Raw genomic sequence first — 19,097 nt, forward strand, 5'->3', positions numbered from 1 at the left:
ATTGGCAGCTCAGAGCTCACTATCACTATTTTCAAATAGTATCAGGTCCCTTCATAACATCATCATCTTCTCATTACAGCAGCAGAACTTGAAACTCCCGTGGTGAAATTTCCTCAACACATGATGAAACTGACTGCCATCGTTCATACATGGGAGCAATATCTGGCATTACCTGTATATAGATACATTTTGAGTGGTGTCATCTCACTGCCACATTGTTTGTGTTTGTGTGTCTTCAGTTTACGTGAGGTTGTGCACGATGACAACGTCCAGCCTAAGATGCAGTGCCTGATGATGGACTCCTCATTCTCCATGGTAACCATGCAAGGAGAGGACAGCGGGATCGCATGGGAGACGACCCCTAGTCGCTGTAGCACACCATGGGCATCCGAAGCTGGATCATCAACTCTGGATCTCAGCTCTACGGTTGCAGTACGGCATGCACAGCCTGGGTCTGTTCCAGCAGGGAAGATAATCTTCGTCATGGATGAGGAGCTGATTTCCAGACGGAAGAAAACTAAAGAGAGGGCAAGCGGTCAGAGGAGACAACGAGAAGTCTTGGCAGAGAGCTCTGAGAACATCTCCGGAAGGCCAGAATTAGTGGGAGTCTCCGAGCCAAACGTGAAAACCAAAGGAGAAGGAGCTGAAGCGAAATCTGCCGAGCCACAGGAAGATAAAGAACAATGGCTATTCAGCTTAGTGTCTGAAGGCTCCGAAATCCTTAACATTGTTGTTCCACCTAAACATGATACTGTGGATGAAGCGGAGAGCAAAGAAATGGTGGACAACTTGTCTTATCTGGAGGAGAGCCCTGTTCCTAAAGCAAACGAGGAGACCAATGATAATGAAATAATGTTCTTAACAGACACCCCTACAGTGTCAGTTGAACAGACGCAGCATTCATTTCCCATAGGTCCACATGGAATGGATCCACCAGGGGCTCCAGTGGCCAGACCTCCAGGCAGAGGAGCTTCAGGACATGTGGACTACTTTGAGGCATTCCACCTGATTGATGCCCAGGCTCCAGGAAGTCCTGCTGTGGTGGCAGAGAGACAAGTGGAGCCCGAGGTCGAGGGTACCGCCAACAGCCAGGATCCTGCAAAACAAACGCAGTCTGAAAACACCACAGCAAATCCTGTGAATCTCGACAGGTCAGATACAGTCAGTCTAGAGGAAATTAACATCGAGCTTCTAGATGAGGTCTTCTACGCTGGTACAGATGAATATCTCAATAAAGAGAGAGAGGTCAGAGGTGGAGATGCCAAAGGTACGCCCTTGAGGCTCCCGTCAAAACCAAGTGGTTCGACTTTATTTGGAAGCCAAGAAGACATTCTGACACCGATCTTTCTACCTGAAGGACCTACCAAAATTATTGACCCCATTTTGCTAGAGGAGCCCAAAGCCATGGCCTTCCTGTATACCGACCTGTATGAGGAAGCAATCGGCAGTCGACAGAAAGAAGAGGATACAGAGAGTATGACCTCGGAGAAGTCCTTCCACAGTAGGCATTCAGACAGGGAGGCCAGGGGATATTTAGAGAAATATGCCCTGGTAGATGAGACTCCTGCGGTGGAGGTGGTTGCAACCGATAAAGAAAAAGGCCCAGAAGAAGGTACTCGGACATTGTGTCAAGATTTGTATGATTTTGATTGTCTGTCCAAGCCTGAAAAAGGTGAGGTGCCAAATTCAGAGGAAGAAATAACCGACTTCTTCAGGTCTAGTGCCAACTCTTCTCCGTTTGATATGGAGCCCCTCTCTCGATCAGTAGAGGAGGACGACACGCAACCAGCACCAAAGACTAGAGCTAAGACAAAAAAAAATGTCACCATATCAGTAGGAGAAGTCACTGAAATCCCAGTAGACCCACTTAGCATCTCCAGCTTTGAGTTTCCTGCGGAGGAACCAGACTGGGGAACTACAGATGATCATCCAACCACCCTGGATGAGAAAGATATCTGCGGCAATTCAGATCAGCAACTGTGGAAACAAGATTTGGAAGTGCAAAAACCAGTTGCCCCTCCCAGGAAAAAGGCAACAACCTCTCCAAAGGCAAGTCTGGACCTGACACCTCTGACTCCAGTTGATGCCATTATACAGGAAAAAGAAGAAGCTGGTGGAAAGGAGCAGAGGGAAGAAGAGAAAGAGACCGCATCACCTGAGGAGACTGCTGACGAAGGAGACGGAGATGGAGAGGAGCCCATGCTGTCCTCTTTGTCTGAATATGCACTGGCTGCAGAGGAAACTGAAAGTGTGAAAGAAAGCAGTCAAATAACAAACGCGAAACCAGCGGCAGCCGAGGGGGAAGACACCAAAATAGTAGAAGAGGAACAAAGGGAAACAGCTACAAAACAAACTGCTTCAGAAGAAATAAATATGAAATCACCGGATTCGGCTATAACAGAAGTTAATCCCGAAAAACAAGGAGATAGTTCAGCTGCTTTATCAACTGAGCCAACTAAAGAAAAAGGACATTGTATAATACTTTAGAGAAGCAACAGTATTTTTCAATGATATTAATGTCAAGTACCTTGCCCTGAATCTAACTAAGTCTTAAAACTTCCAGTATGATGGGTGTGAGATATAGATTTAAATGTTTCAGTCTAGTTTTTATAATTTGCACCCTGCAGTTCATTTAACGCATGAATTCAATTGTTATTATCACTTATTTCGAGATTAATAGAATAGTTGATCAACATGAAAGACAATCAGCAAGTATTTTGATAATCAAATAATTGTTAAAGTGATTTTTCAAACAAGAATAGTGAAAAAGTGTAAAATATTTGCATTTCAGCCTCCCACAAGTGAGGGTTGGCTTTTTTTCAGCCATTTATCATTGTAAACTGAATATTTTTGATGTCACCCTCTGCTTAGTGACATTTAAACCGTTTTTTTTAATATTCCATAAACTATATTATTGATTACAAAGTGGCAGATGAATCAAAAATGAAAATAGTTGTTAGTTGCAGACCTACATTGATCAATTATATTCATCAGTCTGTTCGGTGTTGCAGGGTGGTAATAATGCATGAACCATGGAGTGTTTGAAGGGAGAGATATGGGTTATGAGTGTGAATAAACAGGGGTAGAGTGCATGTGTTTGCGCGAGGTTAGGGGGGATCTTCAGCTATAAATAAGCCTCTCCCGCTGTTAACCTGACACCACGTCTCAACCAGGAGTCTGTGAGCTGTGTATCTACTTGTAAACAGTCATAAAGGTGAGGAATACATGCAGACGTGCCTAGTCACACTAGCACTTTTTTTCCCCTGACACTTTGTTTAATCCTTAATGTCTCCAAAGACTACCATGGCTGTAATGTATGCTAAATTAAAACCATTATTATGAACCTGTGTGAACCTGTTTCCACATTATCAAGAAAAAAAAACAGATCATGATCTGCAAGTGGGATGTTTTCCATCTAATCAAGAGGTGTGGAGTTAAAGATCCTTGTCAGACATTTTAACATGTTACTTTTATTCTTACCCTATATTTGAAAGATCCATAAGCTATTTTTTTATTCAAAAGTTGAATTGCTGGGCACAAGATGTCATCTACTACAAAGCCATAGTTTAAAGGAAAGTAGTCTCAATTTCTGATTTAGGGTGGGCCCAGACAGTTTTCTACAAGCATAAGAATGTAGAAAGGCCTTGTGGTGGCAAACACTGATACTGAACACTGCACTGCTTATCCAACACATGTGGTCATTAAAGCGAATCCATGTCAGGCAGTATTTTCAGATACCGTTGCTTCCAGGCCTGAGTCCAAAGTTCCCATCTGGAGCTCAGCAGTGATCTGTGGCCCTGCTGACCTTGAAGAGGAGACTGGAAACACACACTCACGGATATTGACACACATACACAAACCTAGTGTGAATGTGCCTGAGGTAAAAATTGCATCACAGTGGTACTTTGTATTAGCAGAGTAATGTAAGCAATGTTTTAAGGCTTCAGTAACCAGTGATCATCTTACAAGATTCTTAGTCTTCATATTAATTGGGCTTTGGCGACACCCAGTGTTTCAAATATGAATGTCCATATTTTCTAACCTTTCATAATCCACATCAGAAGGTTGCAACTAAGCCCCAAATCAAGTTTAAGGCCAAAGCAATAAAGTTGATGTGCCGATTTCCTTATTTGCTAATAAATGTGTATATTTGCATCTGTTTCCCAGCTTAATTATTTAGTGGTAAAAATGTAACTGTACATTTACACCAGTGTGCAAAGGTTACGGCTGTTTAAAAATAAATGATGAAACAGCAGTTTTCTGTTAAAAACAACTTCTAAAAAATGCTTACAAAGAACTGATAGTGTCTGATCACCATTTGATATTAAAGCTAAATAAATAACTAAATAAGACAAAGAAATCTATAAAATTCATTCAACAAGAAAATGTTATGTAAATCGAATGATAGTTGTAAAACAAAGCTTACTTCCTGTTGCCAGTAGGTGGCGCCATCACTATGATTACCTACAGACTTATAGGTCTGTTCAAGATTAGAGCAGGACTGTGAATTTGTGAATTAGATTTAAGGTTAAAAGAACAATGCCCAGGTGGGTTATAAAAAATCCCTCTTTTTTGGCGAATGTTATACTACTGTTATAAAATTTTACAACGGCCGTCCGTGCGGTGCACTCGTGACTGCCCAGTGCTGCTCGAGGGCTGGGGCTGTGCGTTGGGTGCCCATTGCTTTGCTGTAACTTTTCATACCTTTTCATTACTTATTAATAAATACTGAACTAAACCGAGACCGGCCCTTCTCATATTTGGGACAAAAGAACACGACAGAACTCATAACATGCATTTGGCTTCTGCTCAGGCACAACAAAGTTTGGTTGCCTTAGTCTGTGCGTGGCAAGTGTTAAAAAATAATAATGAAATCATAATTACAGTTATTATTATTGTTATTATTAGACAACAGCTTGGTTGTGAAGCGTTCTTTGAAACTTGGGAATCACTAAGTCCACTTTGTGAAAAGGTGTCAATCTCAAGGTGTATTTACCCCCCTTCTCTGGTGTTTTACCTTTACGGTAAAAGGAAAACTAAAGAAACACCAACAGGTGAGCCACTAACAGACGGACCTTCGGTCCGTGACGTCACGACACCGCGCGTGTTCTTAACAACCTGCACCCCCCTCCAGTGCAGAGTTCACCCACTCTGTCTGTCAGACGTGTTCGAACCATTGACTGTGTATGAGGACGTTTCTGTGGATAAACAGGAGACTTGTGTGTGAAATGAGACCGACGCGGAGTCCGGTCCTGCTGCTGTGGCTGCTCCTCTGCTCCGGGGCCGGGACCGAGGCCATAGAGCCCGTCAGCACCACTATCGCGTTCGGCGTGGTTGCGACCCTGACGGCATTCATCACCAACTACAGAACCATTTTCAACTACTACTATGAGTGCTGCCACCCCGAGTGGATTGTGTTCAACCGGACAGGTAACAGGACTCATTTCTACTCTTATGTCACCCTTCAACTGCTTTAAGCTAGCGTTAGCCAAGCAGGCGTATGTGCTACATTGTCTGTTAGCTTCCCAAGTGCTGCGATGGTTTGACGTTTATCACAAACTGGCTGTTGGCTTCTAAATTGTTTTATTTTGCATTATTTTCAAACATTTCCGGATTTGCGATTCGTTGAACGCCTCCTCCTGTTTTCGTCACCTCTTGATGACGTATGCGGAAGTTCGGCGTTGCGAAGGCGGTCGTTACTTCGGCGCGGATACACCGTGGCTTTAATGCTGGTTTCTAACACGTCAAACAACCGATGTGCGGGATTTAGATGTCGAGACGATGAAAGTTGCACGTATATGTTTGTTGCTGCACGTTTTGTCGACAACCTGCGCGCTGGTCAACGCGTTCGATCCCTTCACAACAACCCTTGTGATCGGTGCCACTTCGATCGTGAGCCGGACGGTCTACAATTATTTCCATGAAAGTTGCGACCCGAATTGGATAGCCTTCAATGCAACAGGTAAACGCGTTCACCTGCGATTCACGTGACATGGGGGGGGGGGGGGGCGAATGTGTAAATCAATATACAATTTAAATGACAGCGGAAGTGCCATGGCGTGAGTTTGGGTTCATTTTAATCCGTCAAACCCCCTCCCACTGTCCTTCAGACTCTGTGCTTCATCATATTGACTTAGTTCTAAAAAAAACTCCAGCAGGTTTACATCGATATACAATGAATGGTGTGAGAGGAAGTCTTTGACAGCACACACTACCCTGCACAGGTTATGGGTTCAAAGGACAAATACACATGGAACCAAACACAATCCTCACGTTTGATATTTTCAGTAAAATCTTCTGCAGTTGACTGAAGTCAGCCTCCTCCCGCTCTCTGCCTTTAGTCGGGTCTTCAGCTGGTGGTTTGGCAAAGATCGCTGTCCTGCTGAATCATGAAATGCAGTGCTGTACCAATATACGGCAGTAGCAGCCTGCCTCAGGACCTGAGAGCAGAGCAACGTTTATATATATTTTTAATGTCAATTTAGATCCTACCTCTAATGCCTGACTTTTCGATGAGATTACTTTAACGCCATTATGTAAATGCTAGTTGACAGCAAAACTCTGCACACACTTTTTTAGCCTTGAAAGAGCAGCTTCAAAATTAGTTTGATGATACACTGATTTGGAGTGGGGAGAATGATGCAACACGATGCATTCATTCACATGCCGTATCCTGCCTGTTCTTTCTTTATGTAACGTTGGTGAGTGGGAATGATCTCCGGTGAGAAGTGTGGAACTCAATTGTCAAAATCAGCTCCAGAAAGTTTAAGAATAATGCTGAATTGTAGATCACTTAAGAGACTTGGAAATCTTTAAAAAACTGCTGTTATGACCGATATTCAGTCAGGATATTTTGTACATGGGTAAAACTCTAAACAGAGGCTTGGCATTTTTGTAACAGCATCCCATGCTGTATCAAATGCATGGGTTATATCCACAGTTCTGTGAATACAGGACAGCTCTAACTTTGAATGTGAACTCACCCGCAACACATTGAGAACACATTTGCGATCCGATCACTCAGACCCCCTTTAAACAGGGTCTGGGAAGTGTATGGCCAATGGAGCAACAACTACTAGCTGACGTCCTCTGACTCGCTACAGTTTCAATGAACAAAAGTATCTTCACACTTCTCAATGTTTTCAAATGGGTAAAATCTTATTTCATTTTAAAGCTGCACGGACTGATCCACTCAGCCTCTCCTGTTTTCGCTCTCTCCATCTTTCGCTCGTGCTGACACACAAACATTGACAACAGACACATCTATCAAATCTGAATGGCTAAAAGCAAATTTATTTTGCTCTTCTCACCCAGAAATGATGTACAGATAAACTTAGCATGGTCCACTTGTGATGGATATCTCAGAATGGATGTTATCACCAGGTGTGAACAGGGCCTTCGATACACTGTTGCTGCACAAATGAAGTTTGAGTTCTTATATATGAGTGTTTTCATTGTTGAAGCTAAATGGATAATTTCTAAATATTCAGAGAAAGATGTTTCAGTCAGGTGTTTGCAGACACTCATCCTGCTGACCTTCTGCTGTGTACCTTCTAGGTCTCGAGGCTGACCTGAGGAGTAAACTGTTTGGACAGCACATCGCGTCACGCATCATCTTGAAAGCCGTGGATGGGTTCATGAACAATGACAACCCGAAGAAGCCCCTGGTGCTTTCTCTGCACGGGTGGACCGGCACAGGGAAAAACTTTATCAGCAAGCTGATTGCTAACAACATTTACAAGGAGGGAACCAAGAGCAGTTTTTTTCATTTATTTGCATCCACGTATCACTTCCCACATTCAAGTCAATATGAGCACTATAAGGTATGTATGAGTCCAAGTAAGACATCTTTCACTATCAGTTAGAACACAGTGGCATTGTTCTTTTTCAGCCTTTCTGTGTTAACCAAAATTTGCTGCTGTTTCTCCTCAGTATCAGTTAAAGCAGTGGATCAAAGGGAATGTCACCATCTGTGAACGCTCCATGTTCGTCTTTGATGAGATGGACAAGATGCATCCTGGTTTGATTGACGGCATTAAGCCATTCCTGGACTACTATGAGAATCTGGATGGAGTTTCATATCGGAAAGCAATCTTCATCTTCCTCAGGTGAGAGGCAAAAATTCGGACCAGAGTGCCCGTTCTAAACCTACTTATGGGCTGTTCTCTTGTCCTGTGTTAATGCTCCAGAGCTACTTCAGAATTATTCCTTGTCATTAGTGAGTCCTCCTCAAACAGATCTACAGTAAACTGTCACTTTTTATTGTTGCTGGATTTTGTGTGCAGAGCTTTCTATAAACAGTGTATATTGCAGAGTGAAGTTAGAAAACTTTGCTTTCATCCTGCCTGGTTCATCTGCAACGAAGGTGCAAAGATGAAGGGATCTAATGAATGTTGCAGCCGTGACGGTGATCAGCACCCTTGAATGTCTGTGTCAGTCTGGTATGGTAAAATCAAAGCTAATCACAGAGTTAAAATTATGTTTCCCCAATTTCGATTCACGGTTTGCTCCAGTTGTCGACCACTGCTTTTATCCGAGGATATCGAAGAAGAAATGTTCAACACGCTCCACAGACTGAAATGTGACAGTAGTCACTGGGTGGCCACGGGAGGCTGGCTCCAAGAAGGAGACAATTCCGTTTGACTTCCATGTTAAAAAGCCTGACTTTAGAGCAGATTTAAACCTGTTTACAGCCTGTTCAAAAAACAGTTTGTCACTTTTTTTCTAACTCACTAGTTTAAATTATATAGAGGTTTGATATTATGAAAAATTATCACGTGACGTAACAGTCAGCTCGCGACTCCAGCTCCTAGCCTGTTGCCTGCTTGTCTTCACCTGAGCTAACAGGCTAATCCCCTTCACTGAAGACGACCCGAGTTTCCTTCACATATCGAATGAATAACACGTTTGGATGTTCGGCTTGTTCTCCTGATGGACAAGTTAAAGACGTCTGAGCTCCCGTTTGTGTGGTAAGTAAGGTTTAGTATTTTATTTATGTGGTAGTAGTGATTCGCAGGTATAGGTGTCTCTGTACCAGGCTTGTTAGCTTAGCTCCGTTAGCCCGCAGTCAAGATACCAGCAGTAATGGTGATGCTAACGGGACCGTACAGGAGTTATTACCAACACACACCGACATGAACCGGTTCACCCAGCAGAGAGAAGCGTTAGAGTGTATGAGGATGAATCTTTTAAACTGAGACTGCTGACTGTGTGTGTCTGGAGAATAAGCTCCACCACGTAAGATATCTAATGGTATGTAAAGTTGTTTCACTCGCCAGCCCATTCGACTTGACTCCGTTACACAGATTATTATTCTGCAGAAACAGATTTACTGTGATCAACTGAAAACTGAGTATTTAAACTCACATATGCATTTTAAGAGGAGCTGTTTAAAGTAGCATTACGTCTCCTGAAGCTCTTTATTCAGAGTATTGATGTTGATATGTTGTAACGTGTTATAGTGAAAACTAAACTTGTCTGCTACATTCAGTTTTAACATTATTAATCTTAGGCACACTTTACTGAATATTGTGTTACATATGTGGACATGCAGAATAATGTATTTTTTTTGTCACAAATAAATAAATTACAGGAAGTGTAACTTTACTAGAATAGACAGAGAACCTGAGGCTGATGTCCACCACATATTTCTTAAGCTGAAATGATTATGATCTGATGAACTTTGAAGTAATACACTTTTCGTTAAGAATTTAACCTGGCACATGTATGACTTTACATATCTGTGTATTTGTGTTGAATGTTCCTCTAGGATGTCCAACCTGAGACACAACTGGAATCCAACCAGACTGAACACTGAGAGTTACTTTTAGGTTTCCTGTCATTTTATTAGGGACTGATGAGCCTGAAGGACACGGCTGTGCTGACCGTGTTCTGTCTCATAAGGCAAAGGAGAAAAGTAAAACACTTGGTTTTTATCTAAAGTGTATCAAATCAGAAAGTAAAAGATAAACATTGTTCTGATAAGTGTTCATTTTTTTTAACCAACCATAATGAATATAGAAAATAACTATTATCCATGACACTTAGCTATGACTGCCAACTCTAAACAGTTGCAGTCCATCTTTAGTTCAGGAAGGAAAACATGAAGCTGGTGCAGGTCGTCCTCATGTTGACCAGCCGAAGCTGCCGATCTCCACCATGTTGCTGCTGCCACAGTGGATGCTGAGGACTTCAGGTGCTGCAGTGCTTCATCTAATGAAAAGAAGACGCTCACTATAAAATAATGTTTTGTGTCGTGTATGTTCCAGCAAAGACTGGTTCCTACAGTTTATTCTGCGTTCAGCAGGTGGAAGCACCACAGATGTCAGACAGAACCAATGTACTGGGCTCTGGGTTTGTACCCTCATGTTTAAATGCACATATTGTAAGTCGCTGTGGATAAAAGCATCAGCTAAATGAAATGTAATGTACTGAAAGAAATAAAGCATTGTACAAATAGATAAAAGGTCTTTCTACCTTATCTGTAATATTCAAGGTGATAATCTCCCCCAGAGCTGTTGTCAACATCCACATCAAGTCCCTCCACTTCTCAGTGTGATTATATAATTAAAGAACTGTTTACAACACGTGTTGGGAGTGAACTCGTTCTTTGTTGCGTTCGTTCTCCTCCATCTTTGTTTGTGTTGTCTTCATACAACTTTCCTACCTGCCAACCGATATTTCAAGGCAAATTTTAACATGCTTTCTGATCTTCTTCAAAGCAATGCTGGGTCCGACAAAATCGTCGAAACGGCTTTAGATTTCTGGAATTCAGCAAAAACTCGAGAGGAAATCCAGCTGAGAGACCTGGAATCCTTGCTCTCTAGGGCAGTGTTCAACGACCAACAAAGTAAGTATAAATTGCATGAAAATGTTGTGTCATTATCATTCAGAATATATACTTCATTAAAAAAAAAAAACATCTATCTCCCTCTAGGTGGATTTTACCGTACAAGTTTGATTGACAAGAACCTGGTGGACTTCTTCGTCCCCTTGCTGCCTCTGGAGTCCCAGCACATCGTCCTGTGCACCATGGCCGAGATGAAATCCAGAGGAATGAAGCCGAACCAGCGTTTGGCAGAAAAGGTGGCCATGGATTTAATCTATTTCCCCAAAACTGAAAGGGTCTTCGCTGCGACAGGCTGCAAGACGATAGAAAGCAAGCTGGACTACTACTTGTAACGTCCCCACGGGATGGACGCTCCCTTCAAACACTGCACTTTTTTAAATGAGAACCGCTCTCAGCCAAATGACTAAAGAGGGGGAGTCAAGACACCTGTAGGGGGCTTCTTCAGAGGTTTCTGTGTGAGCCCGTATCATCTTCTATGCTACATCTCGCTTACACTGAATGACGGGGCTAATGGAAGCACACAGTGCCAGCTGAATGAAGGAAACAATAAGATAAGACGGCCATCCTTTGTAACGGATGAAGAGGTTTCATCTGTTTTTTTTATGTCACACATCAGTGAGTTTTAAAGAGGCCGTCATTTTGCTGATGTCTTAAAGGTGCCCTGAAACGATGACACGCCCCTTTTTAATGTGTAATCTATATTCGTGGTTTCCTGGTTAACACTTGCCTTAATTCTTACTGTCATGATTTTCGTAGTATCTGCTGTCCTTTTTATAAAGGTCCACGAGTTCATTAATCGTCGGACTGAAACTCTCACTGTTCAAATACAGAACTATATGATGCAAAAAATTGTATTGTATGTCATCGGCATCACCAACAGACTTTTGAAAGTCAGAACATTGCAAAATACAGTATGAGTGATATAGTACATTATTGAAATTTTTGTTAACATTAATTAGGGGTAATGATACAGAACATATTTCCACACAATGTCTGGAGGTGTGTATGAACTCAGGATAATATAACTGCAACACAAAAAAATAAAGCTACCAAAAAATATTTTTATCATTAAAGGAAATGCAGATGTTTCACGATACAGAATTAAAATGCTACTGTATATAAGATGAATTTTCCTTTTACTGCGATTTTAAAAGGAGTAAATAGTATGCCCTGGTTTACCGACTGTTTTTTTTTATCAAATCAATACTTTTCTGTATTGCAGTTTCTTTTCATAGTCATACACAGCCCTGCCTAAACAATGTGAAACAGTCTTCTGTTGGTTTTTCAAAATCTGCATTGACACTATAAAAAAGCTCCAGCTACATCTGTGACTGTGCAGGTATGGATGTGAAGCTGACGTCTGCAAGCGTCTTGTTTTACACCACCTGAAAAACAAATCTTAAATAAAATAAGAAATTTTACCTGTGTCACTGTTTCTGATATGCACAGCACGACTCCTGGACAAGAAGGTGACGATAAAACCTACAGTCTTTAATGACTGGTGTTTTTGCTTTACTGAGAGAAATGTCTATCTTCTACTTCAGAGCCTGTTTTCCTAATGTACCTGCCAACAGAACCCACCCATCCATCATCTATTATCCATCCTATCCTATCCTGAGGGTCCTTGGGGCTGACGTTGAGTGAGAGGCGGGGCACACTCCACACATGTGAGCTGGATCTGGATCTGAGCCACTCTTTTAATGAAAACACAAATAGAAAAGTCAGGAACTTGAAACATATGTCTAAGTCCCTGATCACACGCCATGCAGACTGTAGTCGGATTCATGTATGAACACGTGGTCAGTCTGACATGAATAACTTTACATGCATGCATGTGCTTGACATGAGGCCTTTAGCTTGAATTTCAGACATGGGGATCTGTATTTGTACATCATTATGATACATGTAGGAAAATGATAACATGTCTCTCACACCTTTTACTTACTCTACTCCTGTAGAACCTAGTGCATCCAGCCTGAAACTTCAAATGTGAGACATACTGTATTGACTGTCATTTGTAAACTCTATATAATTTATGCTAACAGGCTCTTTATAAAATCTGCACTGATCTTTATTAAACTTGTTTTAAGTGATGCACTAGCACTGTGTATACAGTGCCTTGCATAAGTATTCACCCCCCTTGGACTTTTTCCCATTATGTACTTTTACTAACTGGAATTCAAATAGACTTAAATAAACTTTTTCCCGTTTGATCAACAAAACATGCAAATTGGAGGTGCAAAATAAATTTTATTGTGACACAAACAATAATGAGAACAAAAAAGTTGTCATCTGTTGGGTGCATAAGTATTCACCCCCCTGTGTCAATACTTGGTAGAACCCCCTTTCGCTGCAATTACAGCTGCAAGTCTTTTGGGGTATGTCTCTACCAGCTTTGCACATCTAGAAATGGAAAGGTTTGTCCATTCTTCTTGGCAAAAAAGATGAAGCTCAGTCAGATTGGATGGAGACCGTCTGTGAACCGCAATCTTCAAGTCTTGCCATAGATTCTCTATTGGATTGAGGTCTGGGCTTTGACTGGGCCATTTTAAGACATTAACATTCTTTAATCCAAACCATTCCTTTGTAGCTCTGGCTGTATGTTTAGGGTCATTGTCCTGCTGGAAGATGAACCTCCGCCCCAGTCTCACGTCTTTTGCAGACTGCATCAGATTTTCTTCAAGGATTTCCCTGTATTTGGCTCCATCCATCTTTCCCTCTATTCTGACCAGTTTCCCTGTACCTGCTGAAGAGAAGCATCCCCACAGCATGATGCTACCACCACCATGTTTCACTGTTGGGATGGTGTGCTCAGGGTGATGGGCAGTGTTGGGTTTTCGCCACACATAGCGTTTTGCATTGAGGCCAAAAAGTTCAATTTTGGTCTCATCTGACCAGAGCACCTTCTTCCACATGTTTGCTGTGTCTCCCACATGGCTTCTGGCAAACTCCAAAACGGGATTTTTTATGGATCCCTTTCAACAATGGCTTTCTTCTTGCCACTCTTCCATAAAGGCCAGATTTGTGGAGTAGACGACTAATAGTTGTCCTGTGGACAGATTCTCCCACCTCAGCTGTGGATCTCTGCAACTCCTCCAGAGTAACCATGGGCCTCCTGGTTGCTTCTCTGATTAATTTTCTCCTTGTCCGACTCTTCAGTTTGGGTGGACGGCCTCCTCTTGGTAGGTTTGCGGTTGTGCCATATTCTTTCCATTTTCTTATGATGGATTTTATGGTGCTCAGAGAGATGTTCAAAGCTCTGGATATTTTTTTATAACCTAACCCTGCTTCATATTTCTCCACAACTTTATCCCTGACCTGTTTGGTGAGCTCCTTGGTCTTCATGATGCTGTTTGTTCAGTAATGATCTCCAACAAACTCTGAGTCCGTCACAGAACAGGTGTATTTATACTGAGATTAAATTGCAGACAGGTGGACCCTATTTACTAATTATGTGACTTGTGAATGTGACTTGTGAATGCAATTGGTCGCACCAGATCTTTGTTAGGGGTTTCACAGTAAAGGGGGTGAATACATATGCACTCAACACTTTTCAGATTTTTATTTGTAAATAATTGTGAAATCCATGTAATATTTCCCCCCACTTCCAAATGATGCACTAATTTGTGTTGGTCCATTACATAAACTCACGATGAAATAAATTTTAATCTGTGGTTATACCATGACAAAATGTAGAAAAGTCCAAAGGGGGTGAATACTTATGCAAGGCACTGTATATGCTGTGGTTCTTAAGGAAGTGAAACAGCAGTATTTGGTGGACTGTTGTTAAATATCAGCCCCACCACTCACGTCTGAGTTATGTAACAATCAAACAGCTGAACGCCACAGTGCAAAGTGCAAGTTCAGCTCCGAGGCTCAAATAAAGAAGAGAAAGCAACAGATATCATGGGATGGGATGCAGCTAGATGGCGCAGCGGTCCGATGGCAGTGGAGGGGGTGGGGGTGCAGTATTTTACATGGAGCTGAAATACAGAGGTCAAAGAGGACACCTTGGTAGTAAAAGGTCTTGATACAATAAAATCATAAAATTTGATTTTATGCCTCCTGTGCTGCTCCTATGAATCCACAGGTTAGTGCCCTGTTGAAGCTGTATTGCAGTTTGTCATGTAAATGATCCACAGGCGGATATGTGGTGCTGTCCACATGTCCGGTTGTAATGGTGCGGCTTCCTGCACTTTTCCTCCGTCAAACAAATAGGTCCCCCCTCATACACTGAAAGGAAGAGGACGAATAATCAGTCCGAGAGGTTTTCAGCACGTACGTAGATTTATAGGTGAATTATGGACAGCAGATAATAGGGAGTTCTATTTCAACAGAATGTGGTTAGGCACAATGTTCAATTATTTTGTTAATAACTGCAGCAACATTTCAAATATACCTTCCCTTTCTTGTCTGGTGTGTTGGCCCACTCGTTTCCCTAAAAATAACTACTCTGCCAAGTGTAATGTACCGTACATCTGCTCAGATATTTTTTCCGGTAATGGGCAGTTTTAAATAGAAGGACCCTGTTATACCTCAACTGGAACACAACAATCTGCCTGTCAGTTTGTCTGTGGCAGCACTGCCCTTGTTCTGCCATTTCACTTTGCGGCTTTTGTAGAAAATAAGGCTTTGATCTGCTGCCGTCAAGAAAGAATTCTTCGGAATACATTAATTACAGCTGAGTCACTTTGTTAATCCGCCCATTTCCAGTAAGACCATCTTATCATGAGCGGCTGTGGCTCAGAGGTTAGAATGAAGTCAGTCCACCTGTAACATGAGCTGAATGAAAGACTGTCATACAAAGCACTAGATACAGAAGCACTGTGTGAATGGGTGAACGCCACCTGTACTGGGAAGTGCTTTAAATGATCTTTCATAATTTAGCCTTCTATATTAAAGAAAATATATTATATCATGAAATAATAACAAATAACCAAGAAGACAACAAAAAACAAAAAGAAAAAATTAATCTGTCGTCATTAAGTTTATTTATATCAAATGTAACAACATTTAACTCATATTCTTTTCCTCTGAGCATCCAAAAACTGCATCCACGATCTTCCTGATGTCCCGTTCATCTGCAGCTCCTTACTTGTTGCATCTTTGTGTTCTTTGTGTAAATGTGAGTAACCAGGCACAGTCTAGTGAGAGAGTCTTAAACCAGCAGAACTGCATTAATGCAGCCATCGTTCTCGGGGTTATTCGTCACCTGGGCATATTTACCTGGGAAGTAGAAGAAATTCAGTTACAACATGGTCATATTACAAACTATTATCATTAAGTATCACAATTTAAAGGATCAATTATCCTCCAAGCGGCTGTCATGTCCATTTAAACATCACCCTGCAGAAATCCAGCCTAGACCGTAAACCATGCCAGGTTCATCCAGAAATACAGTAGTGTACAATACACATGGTACACATCTAGACTTCTATGCATCATGCATACACCAATATCACAATTAATCTGCGCTCGGAACATACAGCCAGAGTCAAAGAGAACTGCCGCAACTAGAAGAACAGTGAGTCTAGCAACAGATGGTGTGGCCCCGACAAAGCCCCAAACTCCACCTCACAGCCTTAGTTCACAGAAGTAGTCAAGGCGTTTTTATTAACTGACCCGTTATGAGAACCAAGCCAAACTGTCCGACTGGCAACAAAAACATATAACTTGATGGAGTCTGGATTTATTGTTTACGCAAGTGTTTCAGAGTTGTCCCAAATGTGGGAATAAACAGACTACTGCAGTGCATCTGAATACACTGACCCACAGGTTTATGGATTCCCAGCGATGTGAGCACTTACCCCAGATAACTTTTCCGCCTTGTGTGACCAGGCCCAGTTCACTGACATTGACTTCTATGACTGTTCCCTTGGTGATAACTCCCAGGGAGGTGTAGAGGGGTGAGGAGGGGTTCTTCTTCACTCCGAGGATGGGGAGACAAAACGTGGCCTTCAGCTCGGGATGTGTGACGTGAGCCTTCTTAAAACGCAAACCCTGAAGTGGACAAAGGAGAAAGAGATCATTTAGGCACCTCAATTAAAACAGACATGCACAACTGAACTTTAACTTTAAACCTGAATGCAGATAAAATGTTGCCATAGTGTAGAATGTCACATTGAACTCGAGCTGTGATAAATATCTCACCATAGGTCTGATGAAACGCTCGTATTTTGGAGGTTTGCGAGTGAAGCCGTCGCCGACAAAGCAGACTTTTGTGACCATTCTCTTCCAGGCTTTCTTTTGTCTCTTTCCAGTTTTGATGACCTTCAGCACTTCTGTCTCGCCCTGGGCGCGCACCTTTGGCAGGGGCACCTCCCATTTGCCCTAAACAAAACATTACACATTTGTATTTGCATTACACACATCGATATCACTTGCATTATGTTTCATATAAAAGCAGAAAAATCGTCACTGTGGAATTCTACCAAAACAAGTGGGGAGACTGACAACAGTGGACACTTACAGCCTTCTCTTTCCTCTTCTGCTTGATCATGTTGGACAGAACCTTGGCACGGGACTGTCCCTCTCTGTCCAACAGGTAGGCTGGCACTGCTCCCTCTGGTGTCTTATCGTCACTCTTCTGTTTGGTCCTCCTCTGTTCGTGCATTTTGATGCTGCCAAAGACACAAGTCATTATAATTCAACTGTTAGTTGAGTTCTAATGGGTTGTTTTTTCTAAACCAACAATAGAACCAGCTCCGTTAGAGACAAACCCAACGTCTCCCCCTGTACTCACGTCTTCTTCATCTGGATCTTCTCTGAATGTCTCTGTTTGTGGTACAGCTTGGCCTTCATTCCAATCAACTTTCTGGCTTTGTGCGAACGCTCGTGGACCTCACGGCTCTCCTTCTTCCTCTTCCTCTCATGGTGGTCCAAGCGCTGGCCATGCCGCTTGCGGTGCAACTCGATGTGCTCGTTCTGGGGCTAAAAAAGACAACACAAAGAAACATCCAATTTAATTAAATCTTGAGATGAATAATAATAAATGCACAAATCTAGTTTCCAGTTCCAAATACACATCACCAGGAAGGAGGATGTTTAAAAAGCTCTAATATGGATCGATCAGCTGTTTATTTGTGCTGACTCGTGAACTTGGGTCAGGTTGCGTTCAAATATTTAACCTGGAGAAATCATTAAACTTTCTTTCATATTAATCGTGGGTCCCACAGTTTGCTTTCATGATCTTAACTGGTGCAATCCCTCTCACTGAAATTCAGAATTACTCTCGTCATTGCAACAAAATTAAGTAGCCATCCTGTCTGTGTATTCACACAAATCAGAGAGCTGTAAAAAAGGACAATAAGACATATTAATATATATATATATTGGAAAAGTATATTCTGGTCTAACTTAGGAAGTAGTAAGATATCTCATTGGTGTAAAAGATGGCTCATTCGCTATGCCTGTAAAGACAGTCACGTTGATAATTGGATTAATAGTAACCATTAGGATCAGCATCTTGTGTGGTAGTGGATTCTTTGTAACAAACTGGTCCCAGTTTCTAAAATGTGAAACTCTTGTTTAAGTGAATGAATTCCGGTTTGTGACGGTTGCACAAAATAAAATACAATAAAGAAAAAATGGTTTAATTGCAGTCAACATCTAACAGTTCCTTGTTTACAGGTGAATTGCCGTGCAGCACGTTTGCCAACAACACGTCCCACAACAATTCGGCTGTTCTCACTGTTCTCGGAACCGAGTACATTTATGGAAACTGACAAACACGAGTTATGGTGCTCACACGCCGGGTTGTCACAACCGTATCGGTCCGTGACGAGAAACCTCTCCCACATGAACATGAAATACACAGACACACGTTCCTACACACGGGAGCTCCGCACGAAGCGTCCCCCTGCCACATGTGAACCGAAGCTAATGCTAACACAGCATGCTAACTTCGCAATAGAAGTCAAGGAATGGAGAATTAGGCGGCCGCTCTCCTACCATTGTGTTGTTTAGGTGTTGATGTTACAGTGAAAAAGTCGCGGCTGGTCCCAGTCGACCCAGACGCAGGTTACTTGGTGTTTTCTTCCTCGGGGCTCGGGCTCTTCAGGTGTTGTTATCCCCGGAGCAGAAACTTAAAGGAAGTACGTCACGCTGAGGCAGCGAGTTGTCCGCCTTTGCACAGAGACGGCTGATCCCGACACAAGTCCACTGTACGAAGGGATGATAGTATCATCAATTAAAAATATCTTTTGGGTCAATGATCATTGTTTTGTTTTATTTATAGACAATAAATAAT

At 42.1% G+C, this 19,097-nt stretch overlaps 2 protein-coding genes across 3 annotated transcripts; one reads left to right on the top strand and one right to left on the bottom strand.

The window, feature by feature from the left end:
• The first annotated feature begins 5,126 nt into the window (after positions 1–5,126).
• tor1 (torsin family 1) lies at positions 5,127–12,270 on the top strand. Of its 2 annotated transcripts, none has more exons than XM_053411442.1 (5): positions 5,127–5,430; positions 7,558–7,823; positions 7,933–8,108; positions 10,722–10,849; positions 10,937–12,270. In XM_053411442.1, exons 1-5 carry the CDS (start codon positions 5,187–5,189, stop codon positions 11,179–11,181), a joined length of 1,059 nt encoding a protein of 352 aa, XP_053267417.1. In that variant the 5' UTR covers positions 5,127–5,186; the 3' UTR covers positions 11,182–12,270. The 2 variants fall into 2 exon arrangements, with proteins under 2 accessions (XP_053267417.1, XP_053267418.1); XM_053411443.1 differs by lacking the exon at positions 5,127–5,430 and adding an exon at positions 5,653–5,962.
• Positions 12,271–15,817: 3,547 nt separating this feature from the next.
• On the bottom strand, positions 15,818–18,960 carry nsa2 (NSA2 ribosome biogenesis homolog (S. cerevisiae)). Its single transcript, XM_053411823.1, has 6 exons — positions 18,800–18,960; positions 17,592–17,779; positions 17,319–17,469; positions 17,000–17,179; positions 16,657–16,849; positions 15,818–16,075 (listed from the first exon to the last, which is right to left on the bottom strand). The coding sequence occupies exons 1-6, from the start codon at positions 18,800–18,802 to the stop codon at positions 16,008–16,010; spliced, it is 783 nt and encodes a 260-aa protein (XP_053267798.1). The 5' UTR covers positions 18,803–18,960; the 3' UTR covers positions 15,818–16,007.
• Between the last annotated feature and the right edge of the window lie 137 nt (positions 18,961–19,097).

The sequence above is a fragment of the Pleuronectes platessa genome, chromosome 19, assembly GCF_947347685.1.
Source record: "Pleuronectes platessa chromosome 19, fPlePla1.1, whole genome shotgun sequence".
NCBI classification, from domain to species: Eukaryota; Metazoa; Chordata; class Actinopteri; order Pleuronectiformes; family Pleuronectidae; genus Pleuronectes; species Pleuronectes platessa.

Bases quoted from the DNA above. Each gene is read 5' to 3' on its own strand.
- tor1 (XM_053411442.1), top strand. From the start codon at position 5,187: ATGAGGACGTTTCTGTGGATAAACAGGAGACTTGTGTGTGAAATGAGA. The intron at 7,824-7,932 runs GTATGTATGAGT...GTTTCTCCTCAG, and splicing joins GTCAATATGAGCACTATAAG to TATCAGTTAAAGCAGTGGAT. The intron at 8,109-10,721 runs GTGAGAGGCAAA...TCTTCTTCAAAG, and splicing joins GCAATCTTCATCTTCCTCAG to CAATGCTGGGTCCGACAAAA.
- nsa2 (XM_053411823.1), bottom strand. The intron at 17,180-17,318 runs GTAAGTGTCCAC...TGTTTTGTTTAG, and splicing joins AGAAGAGGAAAGAGAAGGCT to GGCAAATGGGAGGTGCCCCT. The intron at 16,076-16,656 runs GTAAGTGCTCAC...TCTACTTCCCAG, and splicing joins AGGCGGAAAAGTTATCTGGG to GTAAATATGCCCAGGTGACG.